General features: G+C 40.2%; 1 protein-coding gene across 7 annotated transcripts in view; it reads right to left on the bottom strand.

The window, feature by feature from the left end:
- The window catches only part of LOC100701755 (stromal membrane-associated protein 1), a 152,429-nt gene that overhangs the window by 25,435 nt on the left and 105,591 nt on the right, over positions 1–21,403 (bottom strand). For all 7 annotated transcript variants that reach the window (XM_019367024.2, XM_013275809.3, XM_013275807.3 and 4 more), the window contains one exon: positions 16,405–16,526. In XM_019367024.2, coding sequence (XP_019222569.1) covers positions 16,405–16,526 — 122 coding nt within the window. The remainder of the gene's footprint in view (positions 1–16,404; positions 16,527–21,403) is intronic.

Here is a 21,403-nt window from a genome sequence, read left to right as displayed (position 1 = left end):
ATACAAAGCATTGAAACATGTTAAAAAGAAAACAGCCTTAATAAACACAGAGTAGTTTGGACCCAGAAGCAGGGTTCATATGTCATCACTTAAAGACCAGATAGCTTTAAGTAAAACAATTACTATATAATTACGAATAAAGACAAGATTTTAATTGAGAGGAAGAATGCCATAAATTCTCTGTTTGTGGTCCCTATTTTTGTAAAAAGAGCACAAATCTGAGGAACACATTCCCACATTTTGCACCTACTTTGCCCACCTCGTCCGTGCTTTAGATTCTCTGAGCTCGGTACCTCCCTTTTCCTAAGTCCTTCAAATTTCTTCTATACCTCACAAAGGTTTTTATGGAGGTCATAGTAAAGTGACTATGAAAAGATGGTAGAAAATTATAGTAATTATTATTTTTTGAATCTTTAAGTCTGTGTGTCAGTATTCTTGTATTCCCCTGCTTTCACCTTGTTTTGGTATTTGCTGAGTCCAGTAATGAAAAACACAATTTGGGGCTGAGTGAGGTCACTCTATGTTTAACCCTCCGTTTTCAGTATTATGAAGGTGGTTCACACCTTTTTGGGGGTACATCACCATGGTAACTCATGCTGTAGCTCTGGAGCAGGTTATTTTCATGATTAGAAATCAGCAGGTTTGAGATCACAGCCTAATCAATCAGTTCTCTGGAAAATATTGACACCATTCCTGGAAGTCTCTAAATGTTTTTTTAAGGGCGTCTAAAATATTTGTTGTTGTTCCAGATGATCTATAACTTGCCTTATAGTACAGGCTTTAAAGTGGACATGAAACACTGAATGTATCTTCCTGTTAAAAGGGAGTTTTTCCCACTGTCGCCAAAGCGCTCGCTCATAGGGGGTCATATAAGTGTTGGGGTTTTCTCTGCTTCCGTTGTCTTATTGTAGGGTGTTTACCTTACAACATAGAGCGCCTTGAGGTAACTGCTGTTGTTATTTGGCGCTACATAGATAAAATTGAATTGAAATTGAATCAAAACAACCTGCCTGCTTCATCAACATCAGCAACTTTATTTAACAGGCTCTTCTCTTGTTTTCTCCTGTGTGTTATTGATTCCTGCTGTCCACTTTTTATATTTTATTCCTGCACAGGTGGTGTGGAGCGCCCACAATTTTCGTTGAACATGTACAATGACAATAAAGGGCTAAATATGTGGATTTTCTTAAACCTGGACATAAGTGTCCCTGTAAAAGTTAAACTGTGCTTTTAAGGCTGAAGATCAGATTGACTAAAAATGTTTGATAAACAAATGTTTTGCTGTCATTTTTACTGCTTTTCAGCTTCAACTTGTGTGCCTTCCATGTCTGTTTTATTAAGAAAGCAGCTCATTATGCAGTCAGATCCTGGACCGAGCTTAACGCATCACTCCGCCAGAGCTCAGCTGCCATAGTTCAGAGGTGGAATTTCTATGAGATGCTATACTCAGAAAATCAAAGATAACGAAGCAAACTTGGTTCGATTTTGCCTGAGAAAACTGTTTACTCCAAGAATTACAAGCAGCTATAATACATTTGAGCTTTTAGGTAATTTTATGTTATTACTATTATGTGGGAAAAACAGTTTTAATGGGAAACAAAAAGAACACAGAGAAATCTTTTTCTCTCCTTGCTCTATCCCTCCTTCACTCCCCACCACATTACTTTGAGTTTTCCAAGTAAAAATGATCTCATAACTGCATTTTTCACACTCAGGCAGAGGTGAATGAGAGACAGAGGACAGAACAAGGAGAGAAAGTGCGTTTGTGTGAAAGGGAGAGCGAGCGCAAGAAGCTGGGGATAACACAAATCCTCCCCCTCCTACAAGGCTGTAATCGCATTTTTATAATTGACATATGCACAGATAGGCGAGCGCGCCCCGATGCCGGTTAATAGCTGCCCAAATCAGCAGGCTGCCGGCTTCCTCTTTCTTCACGGGCTCGACTAATCACAGCTGTAAAGCAATATCCGCCTGCCGAATCCTAAATTCATTCCTCAGTATGTCTGTGTGCATGTGTAGAAATCAGGGGATGTGTACTGACTGTGAAAACTGTGTTATTGTGTGTATGGCTCGTATGTATAGGAGAGGAACTGAAATGAAGAGCTGGCGTGTGAGAGGTGGCGCTGCATGTTGGTTTGTGGGGTTTTCTCTCGGGAGTCTGAACCTGTTTATAGAAGACTGATGTGAATGAGGAAGCATATGATAATATATACTCATTATAGATCTAGAAGTCTGCAATAACAGGTAATGTCACAAGGTCATCTAAATCCCATGTGTTTCTGTTTGAGGCTGGAACATTTGTAGGACATTAGTTTTGCAGATTTGTTGCTGACAAAGAAACAAATGTAGTGACTCAACCATCACCAAGTCCTTCAATTAAACAATGTTTCTATTTTTCAAGTGTCAGTGTTAGAAGGGAGGTGGAGCACTGGTGTCACAAACACACCTGACCTTTTAATCAGGATACTGGTGTTTGAGTTTTAAGTTTTATTTACAAGCATTTTATGTGTACAGTAAACCATTTTTTAAAGGTTATATTATAGAAATAAACAATTTTGTACTCAAAACCTTAACTCAAAACATAATTGTCTTCCAACAAATCGATACATTATCATAAACTTAAAATCAATCTATTAAAAACACAAAACTGCCACAGAGTACAGTGATTAAAATGGACAGCGCCTCTTCGCCCAATCATGTTTTATATATGTGGCGTCACATACACTACGCTTCATAGGTTAGTTTTAATTTAAAGATCACAAATAGTTCCAACTATATTTGACCATTTAACATATTTCATCATCTCTTTCTCATTAAGTCTTTCACCTCCACAACCACTGCTCTCTCTCCTCATTTGCAGCTCATCTTCCTCCTCAACTCAAACATATGATCTGCAGCCCTGACTTCTATTCAGGGCTTCAGTTCAAGCTTATTTATTCCTGATATTGTTGCAATTACACATCGTCAGCAGACAGATGAACTTGCTGTCTCTGGACAGCTGACAACAAGACAATGAAGCAATAACAGCTGGTTACAAGCTAATATTATGCTAGCTAGCTAATTTTAGGCTCGAGAGTCCTAAGAATCACGCTTTCCCTCCAACAAACAGTTTGACTACATCATATGAATTTGTCCAACAATGTGAGATTGACTTCAAGGAAAACAGCAGCTAACAGAGGCTAAAAGTGGCTAGGGTGGCAAAAAGCAGAGCTAACTAAAAGAAAAGTTCAGGATACTCTTACCAAGTCAGCTCAGCATGGCTGTGATCAGATAGAAGTGAGTTTTCCTGACTCATATCAGACTCATTTCACAGTTTAACAACTTCTTTCAAGACGCCTAAACAGACGCGGACACATACTGACACATATTCACTTCGTAGTCAGGATTATGCACTTTAATTGGGCGGGCAAAGAAAACAGAATTTAGATAATTCCAATCTGCAATCTACTGACATCTAGCGGTGAGACTTTACACACTGTACTTTTAAGCTCTACTTTCACCGGCATGATTCGCTGATCGGTTAGGTCAACGTGCGCTAACTCCAAGATGTCAAAACTGGCGTTCTCTTGATCTCCAAATGACGCACATGTTCTTTGGCATCTGTGTTAAAGCACTGGCAGCAGCAACATGTAATGGAAAAGCTACAATGTCCCCAATAAGACATTAAGAGGTTGAACTTCTATGAAACACACGCGCGCACACACACACACACACACACACACACACACTTGAAACCTTCTGTCAGCACAAGCTAGAAATGCGCAACCCAGACTCAGTGGGTCTGTGCAGAGCTAATCTCTGTGCAGGCAGGTAGTTGCTCACTATCTTAGTTGTTCGATGCTTCAGGACCATCTTTACTGGGAACACAACGCAATAAACTTCATAAAGGAGTCATCACACCCTGCGCACTCTCTCTTTGAATATCTTCCCTCTGGCAGATGATACAGGACATTAAAAAAACACACCACTAGACTTTTGAACAGTTTTCCCACAAAGACCATCACCACTTTAAAGGGTGCTGTGAGTTCACCCAAACAATGATTTGGGAATTACATTCACTTTATGTTCACGGACATGTTAGCACACTGAAATTACTGACTGTAAGTTTATTTTGTTCCATTTTTTCTTTTCTCATTTATTCTGTTATTACTTTTACTCTTTTATACTTTACAAGGAAAACCATTTTTAAGAAGTTGTGCAAGAAGTTTCACGTCTGTTGTACAGTGACAAATAAAGTAACCTTGAACTGTGAACAAAGGAAAGAGTGAAACACAATATAAATAAAATCAAGTCGAGTGGGAATCTTTGGACGTGTGTTACAGTGAGTCAGTACCTTTAGTAAAACTTCAACAGTAACTCAAAGGTCAAACAGAGAAAAACAAAAACAGTGTCAGTTTTGATACTGTATTAAGGCACACCATTAGTTTCAGCTATTAACATCAAAATGAGCTGCGCTTTGAGCTATAAAAGCAGCAAATACACATCAACTTTAACTGCCATTTCAAACATTACCAACTGGTCTTCTATTGGTTATAATAGGAATATAATTACTTTTTAGGCCTTTGCATATTATGGGGAAATTTTCTTGGGAAAAATAGTCAATAACCTCAGTGTTATTCGCTGTTATGTTGATTTGCCTAAATGTTTGCAGATACATAGAGTGGTGGTAGAGGAAGGTTGACACATCCAGCTTAAGCAATTTTATTTTTGCTTTTTGAATTTGCTTGTTTCACTCACAGATTACCTACTTTCTTCCATCCGTCCATCTTTCTGCTACATTAGAGTCACGGTTGGGCTGGAACCAATCAAAGCTGTCAAAGGACAAGAGAAGGGGAACAGCCCGGACAGTTCACCAGTCTATCTCAGGACTAACCGAGAGACACACAGACATGGAGAACATACAGACTCCACAAAGTTTCGTATTTAATCAGCTTTTACTTGCTTTAGGCACCAAAATCTGTGTTTCTGAAAATCTGAGTTTGTGTTCAAATATGCATAGTAATATTCATAGTAATGACTTTACACAATGAAAAATTACTCATCGAGTTTGAATGGGGTGCCAAGTGGTCCTTTATAAGCATCCCAATGTGATGGGGATGAGACTGAAACATCTGTGTCACTTACTATCTGATGCCCTGGCAAGGCCTGAGAGCAGACTATTTAACTTAAGGCATTAAAACTAACTTGGTTAAGGTAAGGTCATGCAGTAGTTAGGGTATAGTTAAGAATAACTATAGGTGATAATACCCTGCTCGTGCAGATGACCTATTGCCTTGTTTTCTGGGAGAAAAAAAAAAGTCTCCAATTACAAGCAAACCTTCACTCCAAAAGCAGACCCCCCCCCAAGTTTTAATTAAATCTGAAGACAGAACTATGAAAAACATGTTAATATACAGAAAGTTAAAAAAAAAAAATCCATCTTCTGAACAGAAAACTGTTACAGCAACAAAACACAACTGTTGAAATAATAGTCTAGTACCGTAGGCAGAGGGCCATGGGACAGCAGCCTGTTTGGTTCAAACAGCCAGTATCCAACACTCACTTGTAGTCTATGAAGTATTCAAAGCCCTTGAAAGATATCGCAGCTCTCCTGCAGATACGGCCTTCCTTAATCTGATAACTGTCTATTCTAGCCCCACAACACTACGAATATTCTCCCTCTGGATCATTTGATTCTTATCATTATCTAATCTGCCAAACAGCATTAAAAAGTACAACAGTAATACAGCTAAAGTCAGTGCTACAGTACAAAAAGCAACCTTACTGAAATCAGTACATTGTTTAAGATAAAATGAGTTTGTCCAACACATCTGTGACGTGATGTATGTGGGTGTATGTGCCAGCTAAACTCAGGGATGCCAAAGTATAACAAGTGAGCCCAATTAAGTTTCATATAAATCTAATATTAACACTAATGATAAAACAAACTTAAAAACATCAACATTAACAGTAGTACTTCCAGTAAGTAAGAATTTACTTCTATAGTGCTTTTCAAGACAAGACAGCAGTTACAATGTGCTTTAGAGGCATAAATAAAAAAAACTTTTCTTTTTTTTTTTTTTGCAGGTTTAAGTAATTTCTTAAAGGATGAAACAGAGACCAGAGTCAAGGGAGCAAAGAGCACTGAAGTTTGGACTGCACAATTCCCCTTAGTTATAAGATGGTTACATGGGATAACAAGAACACCTCTATCTATGGACCTAAGGATCCGGCTTGGTGAATAGGGGTGGAGTAAATTAACAAAATAAGTGGGGACTTCACCTCATAAGGAATAAAAGTAAAAACCAAGGTTTTAAACTGACCCTAACTCTGACCGGGAAGCCAGTACAGACGATTAGTAGATGACCCGCTCGACCTCCTGAGCTACAGCCGCCCCTATTATGAAAGAGAGTTAAAAGCCTTAGCGCAACATTCTGGACAAATAGAGGAGATTAACAGACGTTTTAGACAGACAAGAAAATAGACTATTACAAAAATCTAAGCAGAATGAGATGAAGGCAAGACTGAGCACCTGCAGTTCACGTTTTGAGACAACAGTCCTGAGTTTAGCAATTCTTTCTTAAACGGAAAAAGGAAGAGACTTGATTTGGGCATTAAAAGTAAAAAAAATAATCAAAAATTGAACCAAAGATTCTATAAATTAGCTTTTACAGTAAATGTGAAAGACCCCAGACATTGTCTAATTTAGTGTGAGTGATAAGTAGAGATTTTGTGTTGTCTGTGTTAAGCTGTGAAGGGTTATTTGCAATCCAACCATCAATTGCATTAAATCAATCAATTCATTGTTAATAATTTATCCAATTTTAAAAGGTTTAAATGAGAGGTACAGTTAAATGTTGTCAGTGTACAAATGATAAGAAATGGTTTTAAAACTACTAATGAAATGAAAATAACAAGAAACTTCAACCAGATCCTGGGACGCAACACGATGCAGCCACATCTGACCAAAGATTGACCGCTGAGACTAAAAGTGTTCTATCAGCAAGTGAACCACTCCAAGACATGGACCTACCTACTATGTGGTGTTAAGATTTGATGATTCAACGGTATATGGTACACTGAAAAACTGGATGGTCCACAGTGCTTGATAATTAGATCATTAATACTTCGACAATTTTTAAAACTAAATTATACATTCTAAAGTCTATATGAGTCTATATGAGTAGCACTCAGTGGCTGTTCAGTTATATATGGTATGTATGCAGGCTGAAAGAAAAACCTACAGATACAACTCAGCGTAGCACTGTATGCATTATTTTAGTGAAAAAGAAACTAAAAACATGAGATAAAAATGCCAAACAAAACTGAGTCCTGTTTACTTTCAATATGTTGCATTAAGACTGGCTGCCATCAAGGTAACCAAATATACTGTAAGCAGTATAGTGATGTACTGGGAAGGAAAGAAGTGTAAAACACAGCAGGAAAGAGACCTTTGAAGGATGAAGAGGAAGGATAAATAGAAACAGTGCTGTGTGTGCAGATTCAAGGAAAATATATTCTTGTGAGCGAATGAATGGTGAGCACCTGCGGAAAGAGAAGAAAATGGAAGTATAGGGGTGATGGGAGACATACAGAGGGGATAATAGAGCATAAAATCGGTTGGGGGAAAAAAGGTCTAAGGTGTAGGCAAACAGAGGGCAAACTGTGGTTGGTGCGGAAGGGGGAATACAGTGTAGAGAAGAAACTAAAATAAGACTGCACCACTTGTATAACACTTATTGACTTGATGTTATGTAAATCTCACACACCGAGTCAATGACCGTTTCAGTTACAGATAAATACGACAGCTACAGTGTGTCAAATAATAAACTCATGTAGCTTTCACTGCTCTGTTAATGGCTTTCATTAATTGCATTTGTACAGAAAATAAATTCTTAAATTTACAGAGTAGCGTTACACAGTGCCACCGGTCTCCAGGAATGTCACTGGGACATTGTTTTCTGGAATAATGAATATGTTGTTCATGTCTTCTCTATTAACTGTTTAATTAGAGATGCTATTCAAGAAAAAAAACTGAGACTATTAAAGAAACTAGAAAACAATCAGTCCTGTTGGTCCTGGCTGATAAACAAAGGCAGACATCTTTTAACTTTGTCTGACTGTCAGATGCAATCAAAATCAAAATCAAATCAAATCAAATCAAATCACCTTTATTGTCACATCACATGTGCAGGTACACTGGTACAGTACATGCGAGTGAAATTCTTGTGTGCAAGCTTCACAAGCAACAGAGTTGTGCAAAATACAATAACGTGCAACAAGCAAAATATAAAAATGGTTAATCTAAAAAGTAATAAATATATGTACCATATATAAAGGTATATACATTACTGAATGTGTGTACTAAATATGTTTTTCTACGTGTGTGTGTGTGTGTGTGTGTGTGTGTGTGTGAGTGTGTATATACATGTTTTACAAATGAAATAGAGTAAACAATAAAATAAGATATATAAAATATAAAATATACAGAGGTAGGTATGTGCAAAACAGTGGCATTAATGTACAGTATGGAGTGCATAATGTTGAAATCAGATGTGGGGTTGGGTGTAGCTGTATGGATAACCTGCACAGCTACTCGAGGCTTTTGAGAAAATAATCCGCTCAAGTAATTTGGGTCAACTGGCCCTGGGAGGGGGGCCTTGAATCTTCCTAGTACAGCAGATATGTTTGGGCAGAGTGAGAGCATAAGGCTCAAGGTGAAGTCTGCGATCCTGATTGGGTAGAGAGATAACATGGAGGTCACCCTGTGTGCATATTCCCTTTTAAATGAGAGAAAGTCTGAAAAGGATGAAGGAGCACTGACTTTGGCAATGTCATCCTAAAGAACATCAAAGTAATTTTCTCCAAATACGCAAAGCAACGTTATTAACACCACACTAAACTACATGTAACATATAAAACATCCAGTTTTTCACAATACATGTGTATGTCCTGAAAAAATAATCAATATTCAAAAGTAATTTCAAAGCCATTTCTTGGCCGTGGAGTAAATGCCTGATTAATATTGCAGGCAGAAAGCCAACATCATTAGCTTACATTAGACTGGATAAACACACTGTTTATCACACTGTTGCTCTTACATTTTTGGTTCTGTAAAAGACTAAATAAAGACACATCCCTCCAAACTACACAAGCACCAACTACAAATCCACCACCTGCCTTCTTAGTTTTGCTAAGCTACGATTGGGAAGTAAAGACACAGATGGCATCTAACCATTAAACTCCAGCAATCTTGACTGCATTTGTGTCTTCTGTGTTCAGGAAGAAGTTGAGACAAGCTTCAGGTCGTAGGGAAGAGTTGCTAGTTGACTGGGAAAGTACAACTAAAACGGTAAGGGAAAATATAGGGAAGATGTGATTGTCATGGAGAAGAAGAAATTAGAGAGGAGTACCAGGATGCTAGGCGTAGGGCAAAGAGGGACCCCAATGAGTTGTATGTGAGGCTTGACACTAAGGAACGAGAAAAAGACATTTACTGAACATTTACTAAACAGAGAGATCGAAGTGGAAAGGATGCGCAGCAGTTTAGGACAATTATGGACAGAGACAGAAAGGTACTAAGTAATTTCTTAGAAGATTACTAAGGAGGAAGTGAGGGCAGCTATAAAGACGATGAAGAGCGGAAAAGCAGCTGGTGCAGATGTAAGACAAGGAGATGTCTAGGAGAGACAGCAGTGGACTTTTTAACCAGATTGTTAATATAACCCTGGAGAGCGAGAGGACGCCTGAGGAATAGAGAAGAAGTGTACTGGTAGTGATGAAGGGTGATGTGCAGAGAGGTAAAGGTGATATGGGAGAGAGGCTGACGCTAGGTTAAGAAGAGAGGTGACGATCAGTGAGCAGCAGTATGGCTTCATGCTGAGAAAGAGCGCTACAGATGTGACGTTTGCTTCGAGAGTGTTGATGGAGAAGTGCAGAGAAGATCTGGGGTGTCTCTATAGACACATTTGAGAGAAAGCAACGAGAGGAACTGTGGTACTGCATGAGGAAGTCAGGAGTGGCAGGAAAGTATGTGACATGTATGATGAGAGTGAGATAGTGGTGAAATGTGTGGTAGGAGTGACAGATGGGTTTAAGGTGGGGTGGGGTTACATCAGAGACTGGCTCTGAGCCCCTTCTTGTTTGCAGTAATAACAGACAGGCTGACAGACGAGCTTAGGCAGAAGTCTCCATGGATTATGATGTTTGCGCGGCCGACTTTGTGATACCTTTCTCTCACCTATCGTCATTTTAAGTTACCGAATATCATTCTGTTCTGTCATCTGATTGGCTAGTTAGTTACAACTGTTGTCAGAGCAGATAATGTCCTAGAGGGGTTAATGATAAAAACGAAACTGCTGATATCTGCAGCTATTACTGCAGCATTAGATGTCTTCTAAACACAAGCGAGATTAAGTCAATTTATAACTATGTGAGAAAAAAAATAATAAAGAAAAACCGAAAAGCCAAAAATATTTTACAATATCTGCCAACTCAAGCACTTTCCAGAGTCGAGATATTTTCGGCATCGGGAATAGAAAGCAGAGACAGATTCAGGCTCAGCAACGACAAAATGGGAACCAAGGAAGAAACGCACAACGAAGCAAGGCAAACAAAAGTAAACACAACATGTGGTGACTGTTTGACAGCTGGGGTTAATGCAGGAATTCACTTCTTCCTAAAATACTCGATGAAATTTAAAAACTTCTATAGCTCTCTAACTGCTACATTACTGCTAATATCACTATTATTGTGAGCCCCTGACATATATGGACAGATTATATTTTATATAAACTAGATATTAATCTATAAACTACTGTTATAGCTTTGGCAATATTGTTTATGGAAACTTTGATGCCTATAAACTATAACGGCCCACTGAGCTGAAGCTGTTCTCCCAAGTGAGAAATTGCCTTTAACAAATTTGCAGAAGCTTGATACCAAACTGGGAAATGCAAAAGAAACACTTGAGCTTGAAAAGAATAAGACAGGACTTCTTCGAGTTTTTTTTTCTAAGCAGACATTTCACCTCTCCTCACCTTGAAAAATAAAAACCTTAAAGAAGTCCAGTTGCCTTCTTTTCAGGCTCCTGAGACTACCACCACCTGGATGCCTGAGAACCTACACAAACATTAATGCTATGTTAACTTTACATCAGCTCAGTAGTGGTCTTCATGTCCTCTCGGACACCTTTCTTCCTGTTTGACCTGAAGGAGAGCTGCATCCAGTGTTACACTGCAACCACACCAGAGCTTCACTGACAGAGCAAAAAAAAACAACTTCATGAATATATGGAAATAAGCCAACGTGTGAGGCACCACTGCAGTAGATGGTGTCACAGAGGAGGTGAGCATGGAGGGGAGATTATAGGGCAAGTGGGAGGCTGGTAGTGGCACAGGGAGAGCTTGCAGTTACAGAAGCCCATAATTGTTCTTTATGCCTGGGTCTCCTGTGAGCCACTGCCTGGTCTTGCCCCAGGAGGCACCGGGGTGTGTGTATGTGACAGAGTGAGGTGTACAATTTGAATCCTAAGAACAGGTCAGAGAGTGAAATTCACCCTGACCGTGATTTACTATGATGGTTCAATGTGTGTGTGTGAGTTCAGATTTTACAGTTCATCACATACGTGTGTGTGTTTACCGTATATTTAACATGTAGCACTGTGCAGCTGCAAGTATGTGTTAATCAGACACTGTCCATTTATATAAATAGACATTATGTGGTTCTGCCTGACAGTGTGAGTTTTCATTTCCATGTGAATCAAAGGTCAAAGGCCATGCTTGAAAGACGCCAACCGCATTTTAAACTGAACAGTTCCTTGAAAATGTTTAATTCAACACAACTTCCCCATCCTCATGAGAGCAGTCGCTGACAAAGTAGCACAGGAAAGGAGGAAAAATGAAGTCAAGCATCAACCTCTTTTCCAATTTTCTTTTGTTCTCATTCGGATGAACATCCTGTTTGTTTACCCAGAAAATGAAAATCCCAATATGGCTGCAGACACCCACTGGACAACAGCTTCATCTCTGCTCTTCATCCTTCATTTACTTTATTTTTTTTGCCTTCTCCTTGTCCTTAATCATCTTCCCAAGTTTCAATTATTTTGTAAAAATGCTCTTAATGATTTGAGGAAAATAGCTCATAAATATTTCATTTCAACATCTCTAACCAATATTGTCATCGTGATTGAAAAGGTAATTATTTTCTTTAAACCCCGGTGAGTATTCATGGAGCATATTTCAGGGTTTTCACAGGCTCAGATCTTTGGGGTTGACTGTGCATGGTGGTACACATGATTTCTTGGTGCCAAAAATGTAATGAGACTATTAACTTATTTGAGTTATTATAATTTAGTATTTTCTTATTAGTTTTTATTTTTATTTTGTTTGAACTTTTTGTTTTTAATTCAGTTTACTGTTAGTTAGTTTGCAGAATGTGTAGGCTTGTTTATAATAACCCTAACCCGACATCATCATCCTCCTCAGTTTGTGATAACAAATTTGACCTAATCAATACAAACTAAAAGAATTATTTTATTTTATTTTTGTTTGTTTTCCAAGTTCACAAAATCTTTTCGGCTTTTTAATTGTTTTGGTTGTTTTATTACCTTAATTTTTTTTTTCATATCTAGTTTTAGTTATTAGTTTGGTTTACTAAAGTAAATTTATGTTAACCATAACCTCTAAAGAGTTTGAAAAACAGCAAACAACCAAACAGAGTTAAAAGGATTCAGAAGAGGAACAATGCGGTTTTTGTCCTGGTCGTGGAACACTGGATCAGCTCTTTATCCTCTCGAGGATACTTGAGGGTGCATAGGAGTTTGCCCAACCAGTCTACATGTGTTTTGTGGACTTGGAGAAGGCATTTGACCGTATTCCTCGGGGGGTCCTGTGGGGGGTGCTCCAGGAGTATGGGGTGTCTGGCCCATTGCTACGGGCCATTCAGTCCTTATACAACCATTGCAAGAGCTTGGTCCACATAGCCAGCAATACGTCGGACTTGTTCCTGGTGGGTGATGGGCTCCGCCAGGGCTGCCCTTTGTCACCGATTCTGTTCATAATTTTTATGGACAGAATTTCTAGGCGTAGCCAAGTGGCAGAAGGTGTTCACTTGCGTGGTCTCGGAATCTCATGTCTGCTTTTTGCAGATGATGTGGTTCTGTTGGCCGTAGTGATGCGGACGCTGTACCGGTCTGTTGCGGTGAAGAGAGAGTGTAAAAGCGAAGCTCTCAATTTACAGGTTGATCTACGCTTCTACCCTCACATATGGTCACGAGCTGTGGGTAGTGACCGAAAGAACAAGATCGCGAATACAAGCAGCGGAAATGGGCTTCCTCCAAAGGGTGGCTGGCCTCTCCCTTAGAGATAGGGTGAGAAGTTAGGTCATTTGGGAGGGGCTCGGAGTAGAGCCGCTGCTCCTCCACATCGAAAGGAGCCAGTTGAGGTGGTTCGGGCATCTGAGAAACATGCCTCCTGGGTGAGGTTTTCCGGGCATGTCCCACCGGGAGGAGGGACCCAGGACACGCTGGTAAGATTATATCTCTCGGCTGGCCTGGGAAAGCCTTGGTGTTCCCCCGGAACACCAAGCTGGAGGAGGTGGCTAGGGAGAGGGAGGTCTAAGCCTCTCTGCTTGGGCTGCTGCCCCTGCGACCCGGCCCCGGATAAGCGGAAGAAAATGGATGGATGGATGGAGGATTCAGAAGGGGAGATTTTTTTTGGAGGCTCCAAGAATCTTTCCATTCAGTGATGCGTCTCGTTCTGCAATAGGTGACTCGTCTCAACTCGTCGTCAACTGGTTACACTGAGTGCCTATGTCATTTTGCATCAAATCACCACCCTGCAGCAACTAACCAACTATTTGTGAAGGAATTTCTGAACTTCTGTCTCAAATCCATGAGGTTCTGACTAAAAGTGTTAAGGTAAATTTCTGTTTAATCTCTTGCCATCTATGTATGTAGATGGCAAGAGATATGCGATTTCCACAGATTTAATGCAATTAATCATTGTATTGTGACAAACAGACTGCATGTGACAGCCACTTGACCCCATTTAATAGCAAACTGTTAACGGCCATCTGTTGCTGTCTTGATGCACCAAAGTCACTCTGAAGATGGCAGCTGACTACTAGGTGTCACAGACCTAGTCCACATTACAATGCAACATTTCAAAGGAACCAAGATCATAAGTTCCAATTATTCTGGTCATGATGGAACCCTCCCTGCTCCATGAGCCACAGGAAGAGTTCCCAGATTGTTTCCACATTGTGTGGCCCATTGTTCATGCATACACATTCTTCAGCATAGCCTAAACGCTTTTGTGACAATGTCCCTCTTATAAGGGCTACATACAAAACTCTGTTTTCTAGGCACAAATATATTGTAAAGTTTTCGTAACATAGATTCCAACACTTCTATAGATTTGTTTGTTGTTATCTTTATTAGAAGTATTTGTAAGCAGCTAAACAAATGATGCTAACAGTATTTAGGTTATGCAATATTAACTCACCCTAACATAGTCGATGTCTTTAAAATTCTAACAATCCCCAATTATATAAGATCCTGGTGTCAAAGTATTAGTTGGAACTGATTAGCTTTGCTGGTGTGTTTAGAATCCTTGTCCTGCTGCATGACCCAATCTGGACCATGCTTCAACTGTTGGAAACATGGTGTCACATTTGACTAGAATACTTTGATGGTTGAGCCAATGCCTGCAAGGTACAAAGGTCCTGAGGATACAAAACAAGCGTGCACCACAGAGTTGACAGTTGAGCTGAGGTGTTTGTGCTGACATGCTGTGTTTGGTGGGGCTCTGCATTATGACCAAACATATCCGTTCTGATCTTGCCTGTCTAAAAAAAATTGCTCTAGAAAGCTTGTGGTTTGTTCAGATGCAACTCAGCAGACCTAAGCTGTGTTGTCGTGCTTATTGGCGATCGTGGCTCAAGAGTTGGGAGTTCGCCTTGTAATCGGAAGGTTGCCGGTTCGAGCCCTGTCTCGGACAGTCTCGGTCGTTGTGTCCTTGGGCAAGACACTTCACCCGTTGCCTACTGGTGGTGGTCAGAGGGCCCGGTGGCGCCAGTGTCCGGCAGCCTCGCCTCTGTCAGTGCGCCCCAGGGTGGCTGTGGCTACAACGTAGCTTGCCATCACCAGTGTGTGAGTGTGTGTGTGAATGGGTGAATGACTGGATATGTAAAGCGCTTTGGGGTCCTTAGGGACTAGAAGGCGCTATATAAATACAGGCCATTTACCATTTATTTTACAGTGAGGAGGCACTCTCCTGGCAACCCTTCCAAACAAGCCATATTCAGAAAGTCTTTTTCTAATTTTACTGTCATAGACTTTAACATTTAACATGCTAACCGAGCCATGGAGAGTCAAAGGTGTTGCTCTTGGGTTTTTTGCAATTTGAGCATAACAGGATTTGACCTTGAGGTGAATTTGCTAGGATATCCATTCCTGCGAGGTTTGGCACATCCAGGTGCATTAACATGATGCCAAAAACCATCAAACTGTCACAACTCTTCTTTTATAGATGTTTTCACACTTAGAAATAATCAAGGCTATTTGATAAGCAACACATGGGTTCTACTTACCTTTTAATTTCTACGGACACACCAAAAAGACATACTTAGTTTTTCGCAGTGCTGTAAAAACTCTTTTTCACAACTGTACTGCTCATTTTTTGCTAAATGTCTATTTATAATAGCTGAATATGAAGCCAACTTTCCAAAAAATAATAACAATTACATTTGTTTATCAAACATGTGATGAACACACAGGTCACATGAACATTTCGGTCTGCATAGCTCACAATAACATGTAGCCCCTGGTTACAGGTCCAGGCTATGAAACTGACATTTTCAACCTCAAACAGTATTTGTCAGTATTCTGAAATATGACAGATATCATTAAAATTTGAAAACTGTTCTTTTAAAATGCCAGTTTTTGAAATACTGGGCTAAATGTAAGTATTTTAATCTTTCACCAATATGGTTGTGGTCAGTCACAGCTTCAAACAACAGGTAAAAAGTAGTGTTATACATTTCCGTGTCGTTCTACATTTGAATTATATAGTGTCTTTCATTTCCATTAATTAGATAACATCTTAAAGAAGAAAACAACAAATTCAGTGATGGCGTTCGCTTGCGTTCCATCACTCTCAGCTGTTGTCTTCACTGTAGCAGCTCGCCGTTATTGCTCCCTGTCAGACAAACACACACTCTCCTTTGAAGGACACTGGTCAAATTAATTCAATAAAAGAGAGTCTACGGGGTTTGCTTTGATATGATCCTCAGAGAGTGTGTGTCGCCACGTACAAGGTGGATGGTGTGTTTGCTGTGTGTGTGTTTTCTCTGCAGACTCTGTGTGTTGCAGCCTGCCTGCAGTGATAAGCAGCTGATGAAAGTCAGAGAGAGAGAGTGCATTACCTGAGCCTGCTGTGTGTTGTTGGATGAGGGGAGCGGGTTGGAGACCATTGGTCCAAAGATATCCAGTTCATCACCAATTGGTGCAGCACCGCCTGAGCCCTTCCCACCCCCCTCTGGAGCATCTAAGAGAGAAACAGAGATAGAAAGAGATGTGCAGTATCTCCCAAAAATATTTGACAGAAGCAAACAGATCAAGAATGAAAGCAACTCTAACAACTTTTAAAAACTAATAAAACTTGGGGCTGGATGTCTAAGTGAGGTATGTACACAACAATCATGCATGTGCTTGTTTTTTGTTTTAAAATTCCTCACATAAATTGGTATTTATAAAGAAAGAATGTTCGGCAACAATCTACATATGCACAGGCTATTTTTAGAGTATGCCCAGCCTGATCTGACATTAAATGAACTGTATTAAATAACAAAATGGCATCTTTTTTTTAATGAGGACACCACAAGCACACTTATACACAAAGATATATATGTCTCTAATAGGAGTGAAAACTGCATCCAAGGACAGTTTTCAGTCTGAAACAGTTGTGTTTTACTGTTTAGTCTGATATCCTTTAACATCTTTGCTTTGAATTAACCGCCTTCTGTAAAAAGCATCTTTTGGCTAACATGGCTAACATCATTATCTGGCTGAGACATCCACCTTGCTGCTTGAACTAGGAGTTGCTTGCATTCACACTGTGCAGTTTTTGATGCCATCTGTAAATACAAATTCACCTTAACCAGTAATCTCTGGGTCTGAAAATGAAGCTAATAAGACACAGTTAAAAACTGCAACATAATTTTTAACATTAAAAATTTGTTAAATTCTCACAGCTTCACAACAGAATTAAGTTGTTTACAGACTGAAAACAAAACTGGTCTTTTTGCTCATAATCACATATCCTACTTGCTGTAGATCAGGTTCTGTTCTCTGCACAAACAAATGATGCTTGCCTATTGTTCAAGCTCACCCTCCTGTTATGGCTCTTAACCCTGTTGATGGATTAAGAGGTATAGAAGGCCCTTAACTGGTATCTGCTCCGTTATGCAAGGAGGAACAGGATACGCACTACCAGAGCTACAAAATGACCTCCAGCCGGCCACTGGTGTGAATGTCTCTGACCAAACAATCAGAAAGAGACTTCATGAGGATGGCCTGAGGGCCCGACATCCTCTACCCTGATTGGCATTTGCCACAGAATATCAGAATAAGCAGGTCCACCACTCATGGCTTGTGCTTTTCACGGATGAGAGCAGGTTAACCCTGAGCACAAGTGACAGATGTGAAAAGGTCTGCCTGAGCTAGCTCCTTCAGTAGCTAGCTACGTTGCAAAAATTATTCTTCTTTTGCCCTGAAAGGGTCTGAAGAAGATGTGGAGAACATTATGCTATCGGTAACATTGTTCAGCATGATTGCTGTTTGGTGGTCTGGGGTGGCATATCCATGGAGGGATGCAGAGATCTCTCGAGGCTAGGCAACAGCACCCTGACTGGCATTGGGTATTGGGATGAAATCCTCAGACCCAACATGACGCCATGCTTTTGCGGTGCATGCTTGTCCTCCTGGTGCACGACAATGGCCAGCCTAATTTGGCATGAGTATGTCGACAGTTTCTAGAGGCTGAAGGAATTGATACCACTGACTGTGCCCCACACTTGCCAGATCTAAATCCAAAAGAACACCTCAGGGACATCATGTTTTGGTCCAGCTGCCAGGTTGTACCTCAGTTGCTGAATTACTACAATGAAAGTCTGGCAGAATGGACTAGACTGATGCCTCATTTGTTCAATCTGATTTTCAGGATTCAGCCCTCTGTAGGTTGATACTTTTCATTCCCATCAAACGATCCTTTTGTTCCTAACAAACGATCCGGTCCATATCAGTATAGATATCTAGCATGAATTTGTTTTCCATGTGCTCTCTAAGTGTTCCTTCAATTTTTCTGAGCAGTGTAGAAACCTCTCATGCACTCACACTCATTTCCAAATCTTCCCACAAAGCTCATTTTAAAATTACCATGCTCAAGACAACTTTGATAAACGCAATCCTTCAGTAGCTAGCTCTGCTGCAAAAATTCTTCTTTTGCCCTTGGAGCACTACTAGAAAATTGATTTGCTGTAAGTGCAAATATTTTTTGACCTTGTGTTGTTATTAATGTTTAGTTAGATTAACAAAAGTATAGAGTACAAATTAATGATCAAAACCAGACTCTGACAATGTTTATCAGCATTGTGTGTATATGACAATGACTGAATTAACTGTGACAGGACACCTACTGTACAAACAAAACACAAATCAAGAATGACTCCAGTAAGGTCGGGTGGAAAACAGAACATTTTGAGCTCCAGACACTAAATTTTCTTCCTTCTGGTGAAATTTTAACACCAATTTGTACTTTTTCTGAATCAATTTATGTTTGGAGTATTTATGTCTTGGAGAATTTCTTTCACCCCATCTCCCTCTACTCTATCCTTTCCCCTCACCCTCAACCAATCACAGCTAATGGCCATCTCTGCTTTAGCCTAGTTTTGCCACAGCTTTCTTCCTCTTAAAAGGGAGTTTTTCCTTTTGCCACTGTTGCCAAGGTTTTGTTCTTAGGGGGTTGTTTAATTGTTGGGGTATATTATAGAGTCTTTAACCTAGAGTATATAGCACCTTATAGCAGCTGTTGTTGTGGAATGATGGAGCTAAGTAAATAAAACTGATTTATACAGATTTGGATATTTGTAAAACTACCACGAAAACTTAAAAAACAACAACAACAACAAAAACCCACCCATTGGCTTGGTCTACATTTCGGGCAGGCGGTTTGAGAGAAGAGTGAAAGAGGTCATCTACGTCCACTGTGAATGGCCATCTTTGAACAGATGGGTGGCTCACGACACCAGCTGCCTGCCATCTATAATCCAGTTTTGAGATCCCATCCGAGCACCTCAACCCCCACTCACGTCTTGCGTCAGGTGATATCAGTAGGTCACATGATAGGGTGTTACAACTGTTTCACCCAAAACCTCTGCTGATAATGACTCACACCTTTCGTCACACCTTGGCTCATGTGATGAGGCATGTGAACAATAGTGGGTGAACAACCTTCTTAAGGGACAACTCCCACTAAGGTTAAAATACAGGACTATACAGCATGTAGTTGTATAATTGAAGAAGCTTCTCGGATGAGAGGTGAAATGTCTTCAAGAGACTTAAAGAAGTCCAGTCACTTTCTTTCCAAGCTCTGTAACCCTTGTGGTGTCCTCAGATCAAAAATGGTCCCTAGGTGAATGGCAAACAAGCATATGGGAATCCCGAGGACACCACTACCATGACCTGGATGACTGAGAACCTACACAGACACCAACTGGCTTACTCGAGTACAGATACTGGATGTCAATATGGCTCCTGCCTTATGGCTCCATTGCTGTCAGCCCACCTGCTCCTGCATGTACTGTAGCAGCATGTGTTCTAATTATTTGGGAGGTCTTGTCTCTGGTTGTCTCCAACTTTGGTGGTATAGGATGCAAATCCCCCCCCCAAAAAAACCCACAACAACAACAAAAAACCCAGAGCCTAGCACGCTGCCACAAGCCAAATGGATGACAGCTGTGGTTTCGGAAAGTTTCGGAAAGCCAAGAAGACAATGTAATCACCACTAAATATGAATCCTCCCATTATCGTGACAGGTTGATCCACTGAAAATACATCACTCACCATTTCTTCAGTCAGAGACTGAAGACTGGTAGCCTAATTGGATTCACGTCAAACACAACTTTCCAGACATAAAGAACATTGAGTATGACTGTTCTGAACCCTGGTATCAAACATTTGACAAATTCATCAAAAATTCAGGATCTGAAAACAAACTATCACGATGAGCACAGAGTAAACAAACTTTTATTTTTATTTTTATTTTTGGTTTCTCCTTTTGTCATAGGTCTGCTGTATTCATACAAAATGCAGGTTTCCTGAATGCATTCACAGTTGTTACAGGACAGTTGCCAAAAATAAGCAAGCACAGATCCTCGATTATCGACCGTCAAAGCTGAACCACCACAGAACTTCAAGCCCTGGGTGTTATGCATTTAGATTATATTCTAAGTTTATCTTGGAGTTTTGTTGAAGACAATATCAATGCAGAAAAAAAGTCCAGAATGAGCAGTTCCCATGGTGCTGGAGGGAGAAAAAAAAAGTACACAATGTACTGCTGTCATTTAACAGACAAGAGGGAGAGAGAGGGAGAGAAAGAGAGAGAGAGCGTGATAAATAGAAAAGAGGGAGTCAACTGGCTGTGTGTGTGTGTGTGTGTGAGAGAGAGAAAGAGCTCGCAGCGGAGGTCATTTATATAACCACAGTGATGAGACATCTATAATTTAGCCCTTTTAAAGTGTGAACAAGTCTGAGCTCTTTTAGCCAGACAGAACAGTACAAGGAAAAGCATTTACTGCTAGAAGGCCAGAAAGACGGGTTCGACATCCTTTTGAAGCCACTTATTAAAGCTCATTTTCAAATGAATGCTTTGTGACGTTCATCCATCCCAATATTTAAGCTGGCGATTTTGCCCTTTATGCATTTTACGATCCCTGCGTGTCATTTATGAGCCTGGCTTTGGCTTTGACTGTTAAATCACTTCCAACTTACTTTAAAAAAAAGAAAAAAGAAAGACGAATTTGCATAAAGAATAACGTCGATCATAATTATGATAACTGCTTTATGGTCTGATGAGAGTGACAGATACAAGTCAGACACCGAGGCAGAAGGGAAGATGTGAAACGCATCAGTTACCCTCCTACCAGTCTGAGCCCACCCCTCCATTACCAAAATTTCATTCAGCCATTGCCATGGAAATGAGCTGCAAGGAGAATAGGGTTCATCATCACTGCCATGTCAGGCACTGCACCCGCCATCCCTTATTATGGGATGGAGCCGCTTCTTGAGAGCACTCTCAACTTCACCATGGAAACAGACCAATAGTTTAGGCAGGGGGTGTGTTTCATAATCACTCGGGACCCCTTT

Source organism: Oreochromis niloticus, linkage group LG13 (genome assembly GCF_001858045.2).
Source record: "Oreochromis niloticus isolate F11D_XX linkage group LG13, O_niloticus_UMD_NMBU, whole genome shotgun sequence".
NCBI lineage: Eukaryota > Metazoa > Chordata > Actinopteri > Cichliformes > Cichlidae > Oreochromis > Oreochromis niloticus.
This window is presented reverse-complemented; position numbering and strand designations above follow the sequence as displayed.